Source organism: Coregonus lavaretus (assembly GCF_964263955.1).
Source record: "Coregonus lavaretus genome assembly, chromosome: 22".
NCBI classification, from domain to species: domain Eukaryota; kingdom Metazoa; phylum Chordata; class Actinopteri; order Salmoniformes; family Salmonidae; genus Coregonus; species Coregonus lavaretus.
In genome coordinates, this window is record NC_140009.1 from 17488636 (window position 1) to 17508468 (window position 19833).

General features: G+C 45.5%; 2 protein-coding genes across 6 annotated transcripts in view; both read left to right on the forward strand.

The window, feature by feature from the left end:
• Nucleotides 1-9915, forward strand: part of LOC311150106 (nuclear receptor coactivator 3-like) — a 107368-nt gene extending 97453 nt beyond the window's left edge. For all 5 annotated transcript variants that reach the window (XM_084187389.1, XM_084187391.1, XM_084187388.1 and 2 more), the window contains 12 exons: nucleotides 244-797; nucleotides 2481-3580; nucleotides 3771-3885; nucleotides 4018-4203; nucleotides 4356-4586; nucleotides 4769-4880; nucleotides 5031-5529; nucleotides 5605-5706; nucleotides 5860-6097; nucleotides 7081-7258; nucleotides 7358-7562; nucleotides 8095-9915. In XM_084187389.1, coding sequence (XP_084043515.1) covers nucleotides 244-797; nucleotides 2481-3580; nucleotides 3771-3885; nucleotides 4018-4203; nucleotides 4356-4586; nucleotides 4769-4880; nucleotides 5031-5529; nucleotides 5605-5706; nucleotides 5860-6097; nucleotides 7081-7258; nucleotides 7358-7562; nucleotides 8095-8106 — 3532 coding nt within the window. In that variant the 3' untranslated portion in view covers nucleotides 8107-9915. The remainder of the gene's footprint in view (nucleotides 1-243; nucleotides 798-2480; nucleotides 3581-3770; nucleotides 3886-4017; nucleotides 4204-4355; nucleotides 4587-4768; nucleotides 4881-5030; nucleotides 5530-5604; nucleotides 5707-5859; nucleotides 6098-7080; nucleotides 7259-7357; nucleotides 7563-8094) is intronic.
• Nucleotides 9916-16723: 6808 nt separating this feature from the next.
• The window catches only part of LOC311150137 (RNA-binding protein 38-like), a gene marked incomplete at its 3' end in the record, with an annotated part of 32063 nt that continues 28953 nt past the window's right edge, over nucleotides 16724-19833 (forward strand). The window contains exon 1 of the mRNA XM_084187434.1: nucleotides 16724-16924. Within this exon, the coding sequence (XP_084043560.1) occupies nucleotides 16754-16924 (171 nt within the window). The 5' untranslated portion in view covers nucleotides 16724-16753. The remainder of the gene's footprint in view (nucleotides 16925-19833) is intronic.

Sequence of the window (19833 nt, forward strand, 5' to 3'; positions counted from 1 at the left end):
GAAGAAGTAAGGTTTAGAAGGTTGAGTAGTGAATTGACTTTTTTTTCTTAATTTTTTTTCGTTAAATTACTTTCTTCAGTGTGTATGTACTTCAGTTCCATCTTATGACTATTCAAGAGACTCTTCTGCTAGACTGGATCTGAGTGTTTACCAGAATAGAGCGCCAAGGATGTCATGATAACCTCACTTCTCTCACATGCTCTTTTCTCCTCCTCCTTCTCGCCTCCTCGTCCTCTCTTCCAGGGAGCAGCATGGCTATCGCTCTGCCCAGGGCGGGGGCCTGATGCCAGGGCCTATGAGGCAGCAGGGCATGGGGGCCCCCAACCCCAACACCCAGATGAACATGCCCCCTGGTGGAGGCATGGGGGGTATGAACCGGGGCTACGGGCCCATGAATGAACAGAGCCACATGGGACAGATTGGAGGGGGTTCAATGTACGGAGGGAATGGAGGTGGTGGTAGCGGCAGGGGAGGCATGGGCAACAGAATGATGCAGATGAATCAGATGGGCCAGATGAACCAAATGAATCAGATGGGTCATCAGATGAACCACCCAGGTCCAGGGAACCACCCTGGCATGCAGCAACATCAGCTACCCCAGCAGCAACATCAGCAACCCCAGCAGCAACATCAGCACCCCCAGCAGCCCCCTTTCCAGAGCAGTGGGGGGTATGGAATGGGGGGTATGAACAGCCCCTTGGGGAGCCCCCGGATGATTGGCCCCCAGCAGGGGCTCCTGATGTCCCCCCGAAACCGAGGCAGCCCCAAGATGGGTGCCAGTCAGTACTCACCTGGAGGTACGTCAATCAGGGGTGTACAGTCGTGGTCAAAAGTTTTGGGAATGACACAAATATTAATTTTCACAAAGTCTGCTGCCTCAGTTTTTATGATGGCAATTTGCATATACTCCAGAATGTTATGAAGAGTGATCAGATGAATTGCAATTAATTGCAAAGTCCCTCTTTGCCATGAAAATGAACTTAATCCCCCAAAAACATTTCCACTGCATTTCAGCCCTGCCACAAAAGGACCAGCTGACATCATGTCAGTGATGCTCTCGTTAACACAGGTGAGAGTGTTGACGAGGACAAGGCTGGAGATCACTCTGTCATGCTGATTGAGTTAGAATAACATACTGGAAGCTTTAAAAGGAGGGTGGTGCTTGAAATCATTGTTCTTCCTCTGTTAACCATGGTTACCTGCAAGGAAACACGTGCCGTCATCATTGCTTTGCACAAAAAGTGCTTCACAGGCAAGGATATTGCTGCAAGTAAGATTGCACCTAAATCAACCATTTATCGGGTCATCAAGAACTTCAAGAAGAGAGGTTCAATTGTTGTGAAGAAGGATTCAGGGCGCCCAAGAAAGTCCAGCAAGTGCCAGGACCGTCTCCTAAAGTTGATTCAGCTGTGCACCACCAGTGCAGAACTTGCTCAGGAATGGCAGCAGGCAGGTGTGAGTGCATCTGCACGCACAGTGAGGCGAAGACTTTTGGAGGATGGCTGGTGTCAAGAAGGGCAGAGAGGAAGCCACTTCTCTCCAGGAAAAACATCAGGGACAGACTGATATTCTGCAAAAGATACAGGGATTGGACTGCTGAGGACTGGGGTAAAGTCATTTTCTCTGATGAATCCCCTTTCCGATTGTTTGGGGCATCCGGAAAAAAGCTTGTCCGGAGAAGACAAGGTGAGCGCTACCATCAGTCCTGTGTCATGCCAACAGTAAAGCATCCTGAGACCATTCATGTGTGGGGTTGCTTCTCAGCCAAGGGAATGGGCTCACTCACAATTTTGCCTAAGAACACAGCCATGAATAAAGAATGGTACCAACACATCCTCCGAGAGCAACTTCTCCCAACCATCCAAGAACAGTTTGGTGACCAACAATGCCTTTTCCAGGATGATGGAGCACCTTGCCATAAGGCAAAAGTGATAACTAAGTGGCTCGGGGAACAAAACATCGACATTTTGGGTCCATGGCCAGGAAACTCCCCAGACCTTAATCCCATTGAGAACTTGTGGTCAATCCTCAAGAGGCGGGTGGACAAACAAAAACCCACAAACTCCAAGCATTGATTATGCAAGAATGGGCTGCCATCAGTCAGGATGTTGTCCAGAAGTTAATTGACAGCATGCCAGGGCGGATTGCAGAGGTCTTGAAAAAGAAGGGTCAACACTGCAAATATTGACTCTTTGCATAAACGTAATGTAATTGTCAATAAAAGCCTTTGACACTTATGGAATGCTTGTAATTATACTTCAGTATACCATAGTAACATCTGACAAAAATATCTCATAACACTGAAGCAGCAAACTTTGTGAAGACCAATATTTGTGTCATTCTCAAAACTTTTGACCACGACTGTGTGCTTCATAAAACAAAAAAGATGATCAATCTTAGGTTTTTAAAAAATGTTTAATGTTTTTTGTTTGTAAAAGTTGTAGTACAGTTTCTGACAGTGGGTTTTGTTTCTGTCCCAGGCATGCACTCCCCCATGGGCCCTCATGGAGGAGGAGGAGGTGGGGGAGGAGGTAGCACCTCTTTCTCCAGCAGCTCCCTCAACGCCCTGCAGGCCATCAGCGAGGGGGTCGGGAGCTCCCTCCCCTCCACCCTCACCTCCCCCTCCCCGACCAACAAACCAGACAGCTCCCCCAGCGTACATTCCTCCTCTCAGTCCTCTCAGCCCAGTCAGCCGGCCAAATCAGGCCCGGACGGCTCCAAAAGTCCAACAGGAGGCCTGGGTCCTGCGCCCGGCGTGCACCACCACCCACTCCACCAACACCACCACCCACACCCCCAGTCCGAGAGCTCCGGAGACAGGTTGGACAGCCAGGCCATGGCAGGCAGCAAGGAGCCCAGAGAGGGGGCCAGCGAGGCCGGGGTGGCCAGCTTAGAACCCACCCGGAGAGTCCCAGACAGTAAGGGCCATAAGAAGCTGCTGCAGCTGCTGACCTCCCCCACTGAGGAGCTGGGGTTAGGGGGAACTGGCCCCGCCTTGCCCTCTATACCTCCCCCACCAGGCAGCAGCAACACCCCAGCAGGGTCCGACATTAAGGACCCCACAGGAGGCATGGCCAGCCCTTCCTCTACTGCAGTCTCCTCCTCTTCCTCAGCCTCCACCAGTCAGGGCCAGGCGTCGGGCGCGGCTCTGGCCAATGCTCTGGCCTCTGCCCACTACACGGCGTCACTGCAGGAGAAGCACAAGATCCTCCACAAGCTGCTACAGAACAGCAACACGCCCGACGAGGTGGCCAAGATCACGGCCGAGGCCACTGGGAAGGTGACCCTGGGGGGCCAGGAGGTCCCACGGGAGGTGGGGGCTGGAGGAGCAGGAGGAGTGACAGAGCCCAAGCAGGAGCAGCACAGCCCCAAGAAGGAGAAGACCCACGCGCTCCTCCACTACCTCCTCAACAAGGATGACACTAAAGAGCCAGTGGATGTGAAGCCCAAGCCTGAGGAGCTGGAGGGAAAGGGGCCCCCAGGAGCCACTGCCGGCCTCCCACCCAGAGGACCTGGCGCTGGACCCAGCCACACAACTGAACACACAGAGAACAAGATCAAGTCAGAGCCGCCTGATGAGGTAACCACACAGTGTGGTGGTCAGATCATTACATTACTGGTAGATTATTACAATTACATGAGTATACCTACTGACATACGTTGCCCATTGGCCTTCACTGTGAACAGTTTCATTACTATGAAGTGCTTAACCTCTGTAGGTTGTGTGATACTGTGTTGTTGCTGATACATGTGTATCTATCTCTTCCCAGTTGGACAACCTGGAGTCCATCCTGGGAGGTTTGAGGGGTTCTGGCTCTGAGTTCTACCCCGAGCAGGGAGGAGGAGGGAACAAGGCCCAGGGTTGCCTCGATGAGAACCTGCAAGGTAGGACCTGTCACATTGAGCGTGTTGATGAAAAACGTTTTAGCCCTAGCCGCAAAGTAACCTCAGAGAATCTGGACACCAGACTAACATGTACCTTCTCTATCTGTTGTGTCCCTCTGTGTGTGTGTTCAGGGAGTCCGGGGATGGCCCCTGGCCCACGTGGGCCCTTCCAGAGGGCCATGTCAGCAGACGCCAAGCCTCCTGGGGGTCCTGGAGCGGCAGGGAGGCGCCCCATGCTCATCAAACAGGAGAACATGATGGGCAGCACAGACGGATACCCAGGGAACATGGGTGTGTGTCCGCGAGGCGTTGGAACAAGTAACTCATTTAGTTATTTCACTTTCTTTCATGCTCTGACATCTGTCTTTCCTCTGTCTTGCTCTTTCCCCTACTATCTAGGTCTGGGTTTCAGTCTATGTCATTGCTGCTTTTTAAAAAGAGCTAATCTGTGTGTGTTTTGTGTCCCCCAGGGCCGATGAACAGGGGCATGGGGGTTCCCCAGCGCTCTCCCATGGGGGGGTCAGGGGATTGGGGGATGCCTCGCTCCTGCGCCAGCCCCGTGGGCTCAGCCGGTCACCCCTCCATGAGCCGTCCTGGCATGGACTACAACTCCAAAGGCATGATGGGAGGGCCCATGGTGGGCAGGTCCAACAGTGTTCCTGGCACCAGATCAATGCTGCAGCAACAGCTAATGGACATGGGTACGTGTCTGTGTGTGTGGTTGTGCGTTAGTCCAAAAAATGAAGATGGCGGATGTAATCTCTGGGATGTCTTGCATGTGTCTGTTTGTATGCATGTGTCTATATGTGTATGTAATCTGTAGTAATTGATTCTGAGATATATAGTCTCTGGTTAATATTTGTTTTGTGTTGTATGTGTGCAGGAGGTTCTGGTGAGGTGGGGATGGGGATGAGTCCGTTCAGTCAACAGGGCCAGCCTAACCAGTCTCCGTCCTGGTCTGACAGTGTGATGGGTATGGAGGGAAACCACAGCAGGTAAACTAACCCTCTTGCCTTCCATTAAAATACACTGACCCCTGCTCTTATATCTAAATAATATTTTTTATAAAATATGATTTATACCAGGACAATTGGCAGCCAATGCTATCATGTCATACAATTAACGGTTCTCTGTGCGTGTTTCAGGCGTCAGTTTGGGAATGCCCTGGATGAGCTCCTGGCTCCGCCCACCACCAGCGAGGGCCAGAGTGACGAGCGGGCGCTGCTGGACCAGCTGGACTCTCTGCTCAACAACACGGATGGCATCGCACTGGAGGAGATCGACCGGGCCCTGGGCATCCCCGACTTGGTCAGCCAGGGCCAGGGGCCAGAGCAGCATGGTGAGCCCTTCCCCGGCCAGGATCCCTCCATAGTGCTGGAGCAGAAGCCTCTGTACGGCCAGGGGTACCCCGGACCCCCCTCAATGGCCATGCAGTCAGCCTACGGGGGGAGCCCTATGCAGGGCCAGCCCCAACAAGGGGGCTTCGGCCCCATGCTCTCCCAGATGGGCCAAGGGGGCAGATTCCCAGGGATGGGAGGCATGGGGGGTATGGGTCACCCCCGTGCTAACATGATGAGACCCAGGATGATGAGTGCCACCAAACCCATGAGGCTCCAACTGGCGCAGAGACTACAGGGCCAACAGGTAGGAGACACACACACACAGACCAATAAACTCACACAGGACTTTATGCTGACAGCTTCTTCTTTCCTCCCTCAGTTTATGAGTCAGACTCGGCAGGGGATGGCCATGAAGATGGAGAACCCTGGAGCGGGCAACCCTGGCATGAGGCCGGGTATGCAGCCTGGCATGGGGGGACAGGTAGGCACTCCCCTTTCCTCCACACACACACACACACACACACACACAACCTAGCATATGGGAGCCACTTAGGCCTAACCTTTCCTTGTTGTACATTACACACAGCCAAAACTCTAAATACACACACTCACTATACCCCTTCTCTGTCCCCAGCCTGGCTTCCTGAATGCCCAGATGATGGCCCAGCGTAGCAGGGAGATGGTGACCATGCAGATGAGGAGACAGAGGATGATGATGCTAATGCAGCAGCAACAGCAGCAGGCAGCAGCAGCAGCAGCCGCCGCAGGGGGGTTCAGCCCCCCTCCCAACGTCACCGCCCCCGTCGGCATGGACACCCCTATGGGAGGCCCCAACCTGGGCCCCCAGCAGTTTGGCTACGGGGGAAACTACGGTGAGTTTGGGTTGGTTTGACCTGAAGGGCCACAGTGTTTCTGCTCCCTAGTGGTGAGTTTTGTACTTGCAATGGGACATGGAAAGTGTGTGTGTGTTAAACAAGGGTGGGTCTAATCCTGAATGCTGATTGGTTAAAACCGCATTCCAGCCGGTGTCTATTCCACAAGATACCACCGGCTAAATCTATGACGTTAAAATGCCTATTTACTCTGTTCCATCTGACTGCGCAATCCACTATCTCATCAGCAAACCCAGACAATTTATAAACCTGATCTCCACTATAAAAAGCATCTAGATTATTTTAGACTAGCATTTAGTTTTCAACAGCGGAGATTTGTATAAACCTTGATGTCTGTCTCTCCGACATTTGCAACATTGTTTCAATATTCAAATTCAATCTCCAGCTGTCCCATAGTAATAAACATGTCGGGACGAGACAGACAGGCAGGCAGCGTTTCTCAGCCAGTCAAAATCATGAATCAGCTGGCATTAATTTTATGGATATATACAAATAAATGTCACTAGAAAACAGCTTAAACAAATGCAAATGCAGCTACTGTTGTTATTCTGGCTGCACTGTTTGACGTGACTGTAAGTTAGCCGTAGTTGGCTAGCTAGCAAGCAAGGGATAAGAACGTTGCCAGCCAGTATGGCAATGGAACATTTAGAAGGAACGACTGGGTTGCAGAACAAAAAACTGAACGACTAGGTTGCATCTCTGGCAACCGAACCAATAGAACAAATACATTTTTCATAAAAAGTTTTTAATGAAAATATGTTAATCATTATTTGAATATGTTGGTAACCCGTTGAATAAAAGTGATAATGTCCTCAAAGCCGGTGTTTGGAGGATATATTGGGACGGTGCTCAACAACACTTGTGCCAATATATCCTCCAAACACCGGCTTCTCGGGCATTATCACTTAAGTGTGTGGGTGCGTGCGTTCACATGCCATTGCTCATGTAATATGTTCCTTCAGGTATGGCTCAGCAGGGTGACCCGTCGTTCGGCCCTGCGGGCAGCAGCCCCCCCAACGCCATGATGTCAGGCCGCCTGGGTCCTCAGAATCCTATGATGCAACCGCATCCCCAGGGTGGACCCATGTACCAGAGCGCAGACATGAAGGGCTGGTCGCAGGGAGGCATGGCCCGCAACAGGTGTGTGTGTAACAGGGAGGGAGAGAGAAATAACCTACAACAACCAGTGACAACATTCGTAACCAACTAACCCACCTCCTTCCCTCCCTGTCTCTCCAGCTCGTACCCCCAGCAGCAGTTTTCCCAACAGGGCAACCCGGGGCAGCAGCAGTTTGCCCAGCAGGGCAACCCAGGACAGTACGGGGGCATGATGATGAACGGGGGCATGCCTTCCAACGGAGGGGGGGGCCATATGGGCCAGATGGGGGGGCAGATGGGGATGAACCCCATGGTGATGGGACGTATGCCGATGGGGCCTGATCAGGTACACCGCTGTTGTAGATGGGGTGTGTGTGTGTGCGTGCACGTACCTACCAGCTCTGTCTCACATCAGAATTAGACGTTCATCCATGTTTCTCAAACGTCAAATTTCAAAGTTGTTCCAAAAGTCAAATTTAGAAGTGTTTAAGGTTAAGTTCAGGCATTAACTCTGAATGGTTAAGGTAAGGGTTAAGGTTTGGGATAGGCTTAAATCAAAAATATCAAAAACAACTTTCTATAGCTGGATTAGAACCTGCAACCTTGGGAATCAGAGGCAGATGCTAATGCCAATCCACCATCCCCGTCCACAACTGAAACCTACTTGAAGGTAACAGCGCTCATTGTTGCCCCTAGTGGCCGGTTTCCATGTCAACTCCTGACGTCCTCAGACATGGATGGACGTCGAATACTGACTTGTATCAAGGGTAACCTGGCTGGCACGTACAGTAAGCATGAGTGTTATCAATATTTATGTACGCACGCACACACACACATGATGTCTGCACAACTAACCCCATTACCTCTCTTCCTTACAGAAATATTGCTGAACCTGAGACAGAGGCGTGTGGTGGAACAGAAACAGACTCACTGTGATCCTTTCAGAGAGATGAGTGCAGTGCTCTGTGTGTGTATTGTGTCTGTGTGTTTGTCTGTGTGTGTGTGTGTGTGTGTCTGTGTAGCACTCTACTCCCACCAGTTGGGGCTGCTGCTCCTCTGGACTCGAGGCCAGTGTCGGCAGTCTCACAGCTGGAGGAAAACAGACAGAGAATACACTATTCTACTCTCACTTACTGTACATGAGACACACTATGACACACCAATGCACACACCCCAAAACATCCATGTATCTAAAGAGACATTGTGACACACAGACACAAACTGACGGATAGCCATTAGAAGACATCCTCTATCTCGTGGGATGTGACTACCATCATGCCGTGTTCACCCCTGGCTGTGGGAATTCTCTCTCTGCTTCGGAACGCTATGGGAGAAGACAGTGTTTCCTAGTTCTGGTCCTGGAGGACCACTGTGTATGCAGACCACGCATCCCATCCAGTCTCAGAATCCACACTTAATGAATGACATATATAGTCCATTGCTGGAGAAGGTGGGAGTTGATTGTAATCACTGATAGATACATGGTCAGCTATTTTCACATCCCCCTAATGGTTAACATTAGGGAACCCTGATCCTAGATCTGTGGTTAGGAGCAACTTCTACCTCTATAAGGTATATTACTGTACTGATGAGCAGGCATGTAGTCAATGGCATGTAGTCAACTCAGAAGTAAGTAATTAAGAGTCAGCATCCATACACAGTGGTCCTGCAGGAGACTGGGTTAAGGTACGACAGAAATAAATACTAGTTGGCTGTGGTTGCACTTTACAGAAAGGCTGTCCTCAAAAGGATTGTGGCAATATTTATTGGCCAATAATTAATGCAGAACAGCAAATCTTCTTAAGTTTTTGTTTTGTTTTTGTGTTTGTCAAAGGATGGGGATTATTTTGATTGGAAATGGATTACTGTGACGATCATTATTCTAAATGGTTAACAAATGGAAAGGCAGTAAGCACAGATTTTATAGAACACTTTCTTCTGCAGTGTGTTGATTATGGGGAAGTTAGTGGATGAAAAAGGTTCCGATTATTAAAGCAGATCCTTAAAATGTACTGACCTATTTCAGAGTGCACAGTTACCCTCATATTTATACAACTATTCATAAATGTAAATGAGCATTTTAAAAACGAATGTGTATATTGTATTTTTTAGGAGGAATTTGTAAGATTTACGTCTTGGTTACCTCATGGAACACTTAATAGCAATTTGTTGCCAGTTATTGAATGAGTTGATTCCTAAATTAATCCACACACTGTGAAAGAAAGTGTTTCCCCCGATTTTAGTGTATGTTTATGCAGATTTCTAGCAATAATCCTTCCTCTTGGTTCTCCTGTGAGGGCAAAGTGAAGGACCATTTACTCAAAGCGATGGTACTGCAGTATTAGGATGTGACTCGTCTCGTTTGGAATTTTTGCTTTTGTCTGTGAATACAAATTGTAAATATGCTTCAAATGTATTATATATATATATGCTTTTGTAGGTCACATACTGTTTTTGCAGAGATTGTAAGGCTTGATATTTAAAGTATAATTTTCTTATTCTATCATAGGTCAAACAACTTTTATTTTCAATACTTCAACCATGGGCGAAAAGGAAGGGGGTCTTTCTTTGATCAATACTGAAATACTTTGGTTCAGGTTCAGTTTCTCTCAGAAAGCTACAACTGCCACTTTTGTTCTTTCAGAAAGCACTTTTTTAAATTTGTGATCTATAAATCATACATTTCTCATTTTCAAAGACATTTGCGTAGATTTAGAGGTGCTTGTGTGATCCTGTCATTTTCTATCAATAGATGTTTAATTCAAAAGAGCAAACAAACACACACGATGCCTAAAAGAGGTGACGTGATTGTGTTAGGCTTAGGGGGGTCCATGTTTCATACCAGTGTGTGGATTGATATTTTTAGATAGGGCCCTATGAGTCCAATGGCTCTAGTTCCATTCCTTATAATTCCATACTCTGTTATTGGCTAGGCTACTTAACAGCAACTATGTGCTCACAGATAGGCTATTATAGACCACCTAAAGCCATTGCAATATCAAAACTGCTTTTCTGGTTTTCTTCCCTTCCATTGGGCAGAGATACTGGGTTGTGGTGGTCAGTTTTACTGTATGTAGGTTTTTGAGTTACGGTCTTGATCACTGCGGTTGGTTCTATTTGTGGCTTTGCTTTTTGAAGTCAGCTCATATTTAGGGAGGCTGTCTGGCTACACTAGATGGTGATTTGGATTCCCTCCCTCTGTCTGGTCCTTGAAGGTTATTTGGGGACATTTTACAGTGGCTTGCGAAAGTATTCACCCCCCTTGGCATTTTTCCTATTTTGTTGCCTTACAACCTGGAATTAAAAATGATTTTTTGGGGGTTTGTATCATTTGACTTACACAACATGCCAATCACTTTGAAGATGCAAAATATGTTTTATTGTGAAACAAACAAGAAATAAGAAAAAAACTTGAGCGTGCATAACTATTCACCCCCCCAAAGTCAATACTTTATAGAGCCACCTTTTTCATCAATTACAGCTGCAAGTCTCTTGGGGTATGTCTCTATAAGCTTGGCACATCTAGCCACTGGGATTTTTGCCCATTCTTCAAGGCAAAACTGCTCCAGCTTCTTCAAGTTGGATGGGTTCTGCTGGTGTACAGCAATCTTTAAGTCATACCACAGATTCTCAATTGGATTGAGGTCTGGGCTTTGACTAGGCCATTCCAAGACATTTAAATGTTTCCCCTTAAACCACTTGAGTGTTGCTTTAGCAGTATGCTTAGGGTCATTGTCCTGCTGGAAGGTGAACCTCCGTCCCAGTCTCAAATCTCTGGAAGACTGAAACAGGTTTCCCTCAAGAATTTCCCTGTATTTAGCGCCATCCATCATTCCTTCAATTCTGACCAGTTTCCCAGTCCCTGCCGATGAAAAACATCCCCACAGCATGATGCTGTCACCACCATGCTTCACTGTGGGGATGGTGATCTCGGGGTGATGGGTTTGCGCCAGACATAGCGTTTTCCTTGATGGCCAAAAAGCTCAATTTTAGTCTCATCTGACCAGAGTACCTTCTTCCATATGTTTGGGGAGTCTCCCACATGCCTTTTGGTGAATATTTAAGCAATGGCTTTTTTCTGGCCACTCTTCCGTAAAGCCCAGCTCTGTGAAGTGTACGGCTTAAAGTGGTCCTATGGACAGATACTCCAATCTCCGCTGTGGAGCTTTGCAGCTCCTTCAGGGTTATCTTTGTTCTCTTTGTTGCCTCTCTGATTAATGCCCTCCTTGCCTGGTCCGTGAGTTTTGGTGGGCGGCCCTCTCTTGGCAGGTTTGTTGTGGTGCCATATTCTTTCCATTTTTGAATAATGGATTTAATGGTGCTCCGTGGGATGTTCAAAGTTTCTGATATTTGTTTATAACCCAACCCTGATCTGTACTTCTCCACAACTTTGTCCCTGACCTGTTTGGAGAGCTCCTTGGTCTTCATGGTGCCGCTTGCTTGGTGGTGCCCCTTGCTTAGTGGTGTTGCAGACTCTGGGGCCTTTCAGAACAGGTGTATATATACTGAGATCATGTGACACTTAGATTGCACACAGGTGGACTAATTATGTGACTTCTGAAGGGAATTGGTTGCACCAGATCTTATTTAGGGGCTTCATAGCAAAGGGGGTGAATACATATGCACGCACCACTTTTCCGTTATTTATTTTTTATAATTTTTTGAAACAAGTTATTTTTTTCATTTCACTTCACCAATTTGGACTATTTTGTGTATGTCCATTACATGAAATCCAAATAAAAATCAATTTAAAATTACAGGTTGTAATGCAACAAAACAGGAAAAAGCCAAGGGGATGAATACTTTTGCAAGGCACAGTACATGATTTTATGTTGATTTTGCCTTTATTTTGTAACATTTTCTGTGAAGCTTTGTGAGAAATCTTTTTAAGATGTGCTCAATCCAAAGATGTTTGTTTTGTCATTCTGCAGTGCTTAGAACCCAGTCCTAGATGGTGCAAGTAAGCTATTCATGTGTGCATTTCTCTGCTGCGCACGCTACATAGAATATGTTTTTTTTTAAGTATGTATTTCCATTCATACACAACAGAGTTAACAGGGGTCTGGTTCTGCTGAAGTGATTTTAATCTTGTTTGTGATTGTTGTTTTTTATTTTCCTTGTTTTGTCTCTTAAAATCTATGGCCAGTTCTAAGTTGTGGTGCTGGAAACGGTTATTTCATGAGATTGACCACTCAGAGAAGAAGTTCTTTAGTGGCACTAACCTGAGATAGAAGATTATCGTGTGGTGATACAAAACTATCCCATGGACTGAACGATTTATAATGGCTTCAATGCTGAAGATGACGGATCGCTATCTATCTTTTAACACAATGGAGAATGTCTTTTAAGTTGTTTTATGGAAACTTCATTACATCTTGGAATAGCCTAGAGGGAATTTTTATTTTCAGTCTTGATTAAATATATTGAAAAAGATTGACCTACCGAATATTCAAAATGACTGTTCTGTGCTTTTGCTTTTTTTTTAAGTATCCCTCTCGATTTCTCCTTTTGATTTCAATGAAAAGAGAGGGGTAGAAAATATAAAACACTTGGGAAAATATACGGTCATAATTTCAGGATGTAAATTACTGTTGCATTTTTTCTTACTTGTTTCTTGATGTTAATATTGATGTAAATACAAATTTCTATTTAAACATTACATTGTGTGTGTGTTGTGTTTTTCATAGTGAGTGTAATTTTCTAAGTTCCAAGTTAGCTTGGCCAAAGAGAAGGGGATGATAACTGGGGTTAGCGGTTTAGTCACTGGACTAGATGATGAAGAATAGGGGCACTTATCATCTGGGTACAAATTATGTCTGGAGACTGGGGGTCTGCGTGAACTAGGGGCCAGAGGTGAGCGGGTGAGAGAGGAGGCGAGGGGGTCTCTGTATGGGGTTTTGAGAGGAAGGTGGTGGGTACAGTCGGCTGGAGAGGTGGCAACACTGAGGTCATTTGGAGTGTGGGATCTGCTTGCTACTGAATCCGTACTGTTGACCAATCACCGACGAAGGGGCGTAGACTTCGGCTACGAACTTTGGCTTGCCTCCAGAACATTGTTGGTGTGCCAGAACAGCCGGAAACAAAATGCCGTCATAATACTGTATATGCACGAACTCTACAGAACTGTTTCCGTTTGGAAGTATGCGGACGCCTTACAGTGGTCATCTCCAACCTATTCAAACATAAGATACATATGAGAGTCAGAATGCAAACTAAAATCCTATCGCTCTGAACATTTTTAACATGATGAACCAACTAAATGTAAGCCCCTCTGCCTTGCTTTGCCCCGTTGTTTAGTAGACCTACTGAAGGTAAGAAGGCTTGATTAATGAGTTGGCCTCCACATGCCCTTTGCACATAGAGAGTAAGAGAGAGTTGAATACACGGTCACCTCAACATTACAACCTTTCATCTTCAGTTTTTCCTGTGACTGGTCACCTCTGGTGCGCGCTTTTGTCTTTAACCACAATTTCCTCTCACCCCTATGCCCTATTGACCCTTTCATGTGTGCTGTCTCGAGACAAGACTTTTACACTTGTTGTGGCCCTTAGAAAATGTAAAGTGAATGTGATGCTTTATGGTCAGCAACTCATCCGCTATGAATAAACCAGTCTCAGATATAGGACAGACACTTCAAAACAAACTTCCCTTTGATATATATACAGTGAGGGAAACAAGTATTTGATTCCCTGCTGATTTTGTACGTTTGCCCACTGACAAAGAAATGATCAGTCTATAATTTTAATGGTAGGTTTATTTGAACAGTGAGAGACAGAATAACAACAAAAAAATCCAGAAAAACGCATGTCAAAAATGTTATAAATTGATTTGCATTTTAATGAGGGAAATAAGTATTTGACCCCCTCTCAATCAGAAAGATTTCTGGCTCCCAGGTGTCTTTTATACAGGTAACGAGCTGAGATTAGGAGCACACTCTTAAAGGGAGTGCTCCGAATCTCAGCTTGTTACCTGTATAAAAGACACCTGTCCACAGAAGCAATCAATCAATCAATCAGATTCCAAACTCTCCACCATGGCCAAGACCAAAGAGCTCTCCAAGGATGTCAGGGACAAGATTGTAGACCTACACAAGGCTGGAATGGGCTACAAGACCATCGCCAAGCAGCATGGTGAGAAGGTGACAACAGTTGGTGCGATTATTCGCAAATGGAAGAAACACAAAAGAACTGTCAATCTCCCTCGGCCTGGGTCTCCATGCAAGATCTCACCTCGTGGAGTTGCAATGATCATGAGAACGGTGAGGAATCAGCCCAGAACTACACGGGAGGATCTTGTCAATGATCTCAAGGCAGCTGGGACCATAGTCACCAAGAAAACAATTGGTAACACACTACGCCGTGAAGGACTGAAATCCTGCAGCGCCCACAAGGTCCCCCTGTTCAAGAAAGCACATATACAGGGCAGTCTGATGTTTGCCAATGAACATCTGAATGATTCAGAGGAGAACTGGGTGAAAGTGTTGTGGTCAGATGAGACCAAAATCGAGCTCTTTGGCATCAACTCAACTCGCCATGTTTGGAGGAGGAGGAATGCTGCCTATGACTCCAAGAACACCATCCCCACCGTCAAACATGGAGGTGGAAACATTATGCTTTGGGGGTGTTTTTCTGCTAAGGGGACAGGACAACTTCACCGCATCAAAGCGACGATGGACGGGGCAATGTACTGTCAAATCTTGGGTGAGAACCTCCTTCCCTCAGCCAGGGCATTGAAAATGGGTCGTGGATGGGTATTCCAGCATGACAATGACCCAAAACACATGGCTAAGGCAACAAAGGAGTGGCTCAAGAATAAGCACATTAAGGTCCTGGAGTGGCCTAGCCAGTCTCCAGACCTTAATACCATAGAAAATCTGTGGAGGGAGCTGAAGGTTTGAGTTGCCAAACGTCAGCCTCGAAACCTTAATGACTTGGAGAAGATCTGCAAAGAGGAGTGGAACAAAATCCCTCCTGAGATGTGTGCAAACCTGGTGGCCAACTACAAGAAACGTCTGACCTCTGTGATTGCCAACAAGGGTTTTGCCACCAAGTACTAAGTCATGTTTTGCGGGGTCAAATATTTATTTCCCTCATTAAAATGCAAATCAATTTATAACATTTTTGACATGTGTTTTTCTGGATTTTTTTGTTATTCTGTCTCTCAATGTTCAAATAAACCTACCATTAAAATTATAAACTGATCATGTCTTTGTCAGTGGGCAAACGTACAAAATCAGCAGGGGATCAAATTCTTATTTCCCTCACTGTATATTTTCACTGTTTTTCCATGAATCTGTTCTGTTATTCAATGCATTTCTATGTGCTAATAGCAGTAAGCCCAAATTCAATGTTTAATCAATTTTATTTTTTATACCTAAAGGGGTCCTAAAATTCGAAATCAAATAGCTAAATGATCCTTGGTAAGATCTTAAAACAATTCCATATGTTAGCTTATTTCCCTATAACACTATGGAGTTCATTCTTACATGTTCTATTTTTGAGCTGCTTTTGAAAGCAAAAGTCGAATTTAAAACATTGGCATTGTTGAATTCAATTTTCATAATAGCAAGCTGGTTTGGTTCGCTAAGCTTGCAGTCTATTTGGTTAACAAAGCAACTACTGTAGCTATCTAGCTAGCTAGTTAACTTGCTAGCTACTTTCGTGGATGTTGTCACATTTCTACTGACAAATATGTTGATTTATAGCCATGGTGTAAAAGGGATAATCAACTCAGGACTCTATGCATTCTTTGGAAAATAACACAACTGGCAACTCGGAAAAATATGAGGTAAAATCATGACATCAGTGATCTTTAGGTCGGAATGTCGGAGCTCTAGAAAGATGCCCGAATTCCCGAGTTGGAATTCCGAGTTGGATGATCATTCAAATAAAACATTCCCAGTCAGAGCTCGTTTCTTTCCGAGTTCCCAGTTATTTTGAACGCTCGGAAGTCGGAGATTTCCGAGTTTCCAGTTCCAAATTCCCAGTTGTTTTGAACGCGGCATTAATTAACGTGCATTATTTTCCAGAGAACTCATAGCCCCTCGTTGATTAAAACCTTACATAAAAGTTATTGTCTTCAAAAGACAAAAACAGGGTGGCTCATTGGGGGGCGTGGCCTGCGGGAAACGTCACACCAAACGTTCACATGGGGTGTCGCTAAACCTAGGACGCTCCGCTTATGTATTGGCCAAAATGGGAGTGGGCGTGTTTGAAACGCGCCTAGTAAATACACCTGTCAAGAAGAAACTTAAATCCAGCCTGTACAACGAACGCTGCTTGGATATAACTCAACGCATGGAATAAAGACGTAAATTTGCATCGATACAGACTGGACGAATCAAGCCTGATTGCGCGCTTGAGAAAAATCTATGCGCATTTAAAGCTTCCATCTCTCGAGCGCCAATTTCGTTGTTTAGAACTTTGATATACCACTGTTTATATTGTGTTTTACCCCATAGACCGTTTAGGTTTTCCATTCGAACCCACTAGTGGGCCAACGCTTTTCCATCAATTTGTTAACAGAGGTCTGGAGACGATGCATCCCACTATTCAAAAAGACACTACTTTCACTAAGATATTTGTCGGCGGTTTACCTTATCATACCAACGATGCATCCCTTCGAAAATACTTCGAGATGTTCGGGGATATTGACGAGGCCGTTGTGATAACTGACAGACAAACTGGGAAATCCCGAGGATATGGCTTTGTAAGTGTAGTCTACGTCAGCTAACAAGACGCTGTGCAATACCTCCAAATTCGGCATAACCATTCTTTTGACAGGACAGAGCGCTTGTATGGCTGACTGTCTGTTGTTTTCTGCTCATGACATGTTCAGGAAGTGGTGAGGGTAAGGTACTGAAATGTGTGAGACTTGCGCTACAGAGCGCGTAGCGAAGTGTCTGTTATTTTGTTCGCTTTTGTCAACTCAGTGATATAGGCCAATGTAGATTAATTTATATTACTTAGTTTCGTAACACACAACATTTTATTTTGATGGCACTTTATATTACAAAAGCCTTATAACAAACGTATTGCATTGTAAGCAATGATGAAAGTGCATAAAAAGTAGACCTACATACAGATTTCATGATCTACCACAGGATACTTTCACAACATATTCCACTAGCCACCCTGAATATGGCCACTGTAATTCTTACCCAACCACATTGAATTGATGCCATAAAGAAAGTGAGGCAACAGTTTCAGTTGTTTTACTGGGTAGGCTGGGCCCACTGCATATTTCCTACACTCTACTGTAACCATTACGTTTCCTTTACATTTTATTTTCTAACCTTTGTGTCCTGAATGGACATGTAAATGTACTGCTGACGTTTCCGTGCTTATGTAATCCGCAAAGCAAAGAGCATGGGTTTTAACTTGGTGTAACACTGACACTTTGTTCAACTAACAAGTGTGTGCAGTGTGTATGGTTTTGCAGTCACATGTTTTAGCATGAGTAGATTATTCCTTAAAAAGCATAACATCAATTATCTCTTGAGTTCTGAACAACAACCCCCTCCCCTTCCAAACACACATGCTCACACACTCTTTCTCTCTCTCTCTCTCTCTCTCTCTCTCTCTCTCTCTCTCTCTCTCTCTCTCTCTCTCTCTCTCTCTCTCTCTCTCTCTCACGCAGACAAACACACAGAATAAGTAACATTTTACATTTTAGTCATTTAGCAGACGCTCTTATCCAGAGCGACTTACAGTTAGTGAGTGCATACATTTTCATACTGCCCCCCCCGTGGGAAACGAACCCACAACCCTGGCGTTGCAAGCGCCATGCTCTACCAACTGAGCTACAGCAAATATATGTGCATAATGAATAAGAGCTGAAAGATTGTGAGATGGCCAAGCGGGAGGGTTTTATTTGCCCTGAAATATTTCGCACTCATAGGCACAGAAATGTATTTACTCAGTTCAAAACAGAACGGCTGAGGAGAGACCTAATGCAGCAAATGCATCAGTTACTAGGCCTGAATGATCTCTCTGCCCCTTTTTCTCTCTGTTTCCCATCCTCATTTTTTACCCCTTCTCCCTATTCCCCTTTCTCTCCCTCCCTCTGGGAGAGGTTGTGTGTCAGCAGAATGCAGTCCCCCTGGTCACAGAGGTGTGACATGTCAGTTGGTGCTCTGAGATAAGGCTGCAGTTCTATTTTGACTTCCACACACACACCACCCCCCTCTGCCAAGCTGTGTGTGGTTATGAGAGAGGGGGGAAGGGAGAGGGTCAGTTAGACAAAAAATAAGACAGAAGAGAGCGATGAGGGGACTTAAAGCAATGCATATTTTCCCTGCCTGCCTGTTGATAGACATGTTGATGAGTTTATCCAGCCAACCAGCGTGTGTTCTGTCTCTGGCCCAACCTGTACAGTCTGCCCATTTCACCCCTGACTTCCCATAGCAGTCTAATTCCCCCAGCAGCCTCTAGAAACACATCAATCAACCCATCCACAGCACAGCCACTGTTAGCATAGAACCCCATAGTCTGGTGCCTTGAAATAAAAGCAAAATAATAATGCTGTGACATCAATGCCCTGTACTGTTTGGCGACTTGACGTTGTTACTAATATCATGTTTCAGTTCACCTCGCCTAATTTATTAGCAGAGTTTGTGACTACTCTTACTGTAATGGTTGCCATGGCGCCTAGTGGCAGCCTTGATAGTTTACTCCTGTGAATTAATCTATAATGTATAAAGTGTTTTTTATGTGCATTATAACTATCAACTTTTTTTTATTTTTTAAAGCTAATCAAGTAGTGAATACTAAAACCTAGTTATCTTAAACAAAAACGTTAAACTAGAAAATATATTAGCCTACTTCTCCAATCAACTAGCTAATTGTTTGGATTCGAATACCAGCCTAGATCTTACTCTCATCTCTTCTCATCTCATCTGGACTGAAGGCTGGACCAAAGATTAAGAAATGGCAGCAACTTTCCTCCACTACACACAAGGATTTCTCTGAAATGTTTAACCAATTAAAACAACCTTGTGCAAGGAGCTCAAGAACAGCCTTATGCAATACGGGATCTTTTGGAAAACATGAGGACGACGAGGCGGTAGGAAACTGATCAGTAAATTAAAGTCTATTGTGTGCACTTGCAATGCGACCAGTACAACATGCACACCGGAGTTGGACAATAAAGATCACTTGCCAGTTCTGCAGACTGACCCTCAGGCAAATTACGTCACCCACTCCAAGCCATATACAGTCAATACAGAGCGCAGTGGACCAACCAAAATGTAATGAAACTGTTTCTACCAATGACTCAACCCGTTTTACATTCTACAATTTACAATCCTTATTAACAAACAAGTCTCCTCTTCTGTATGAGTTTATCTCTGATAATGACTGACATGATCTGCCTCACTGAAACATGGCACAGAGAGGTAGACTTACCATCTTAATGAATCAGCTCCGCCTGGATACAAATACATTGAAAATGCACGAGGCCACTGTGAAGGCCTTGCTGTTTTATACAGACTGCATTATTTTAAACCCACTGGCTGTTGCTGATTTTCAGTCTTTTGAGTGCTTTGCTCTTAAATGTAAACAACCAAGTCCTCTCACTGTTATTCTTGTTAACCGCCCCCCTCTGAGTTTTCTGAAATA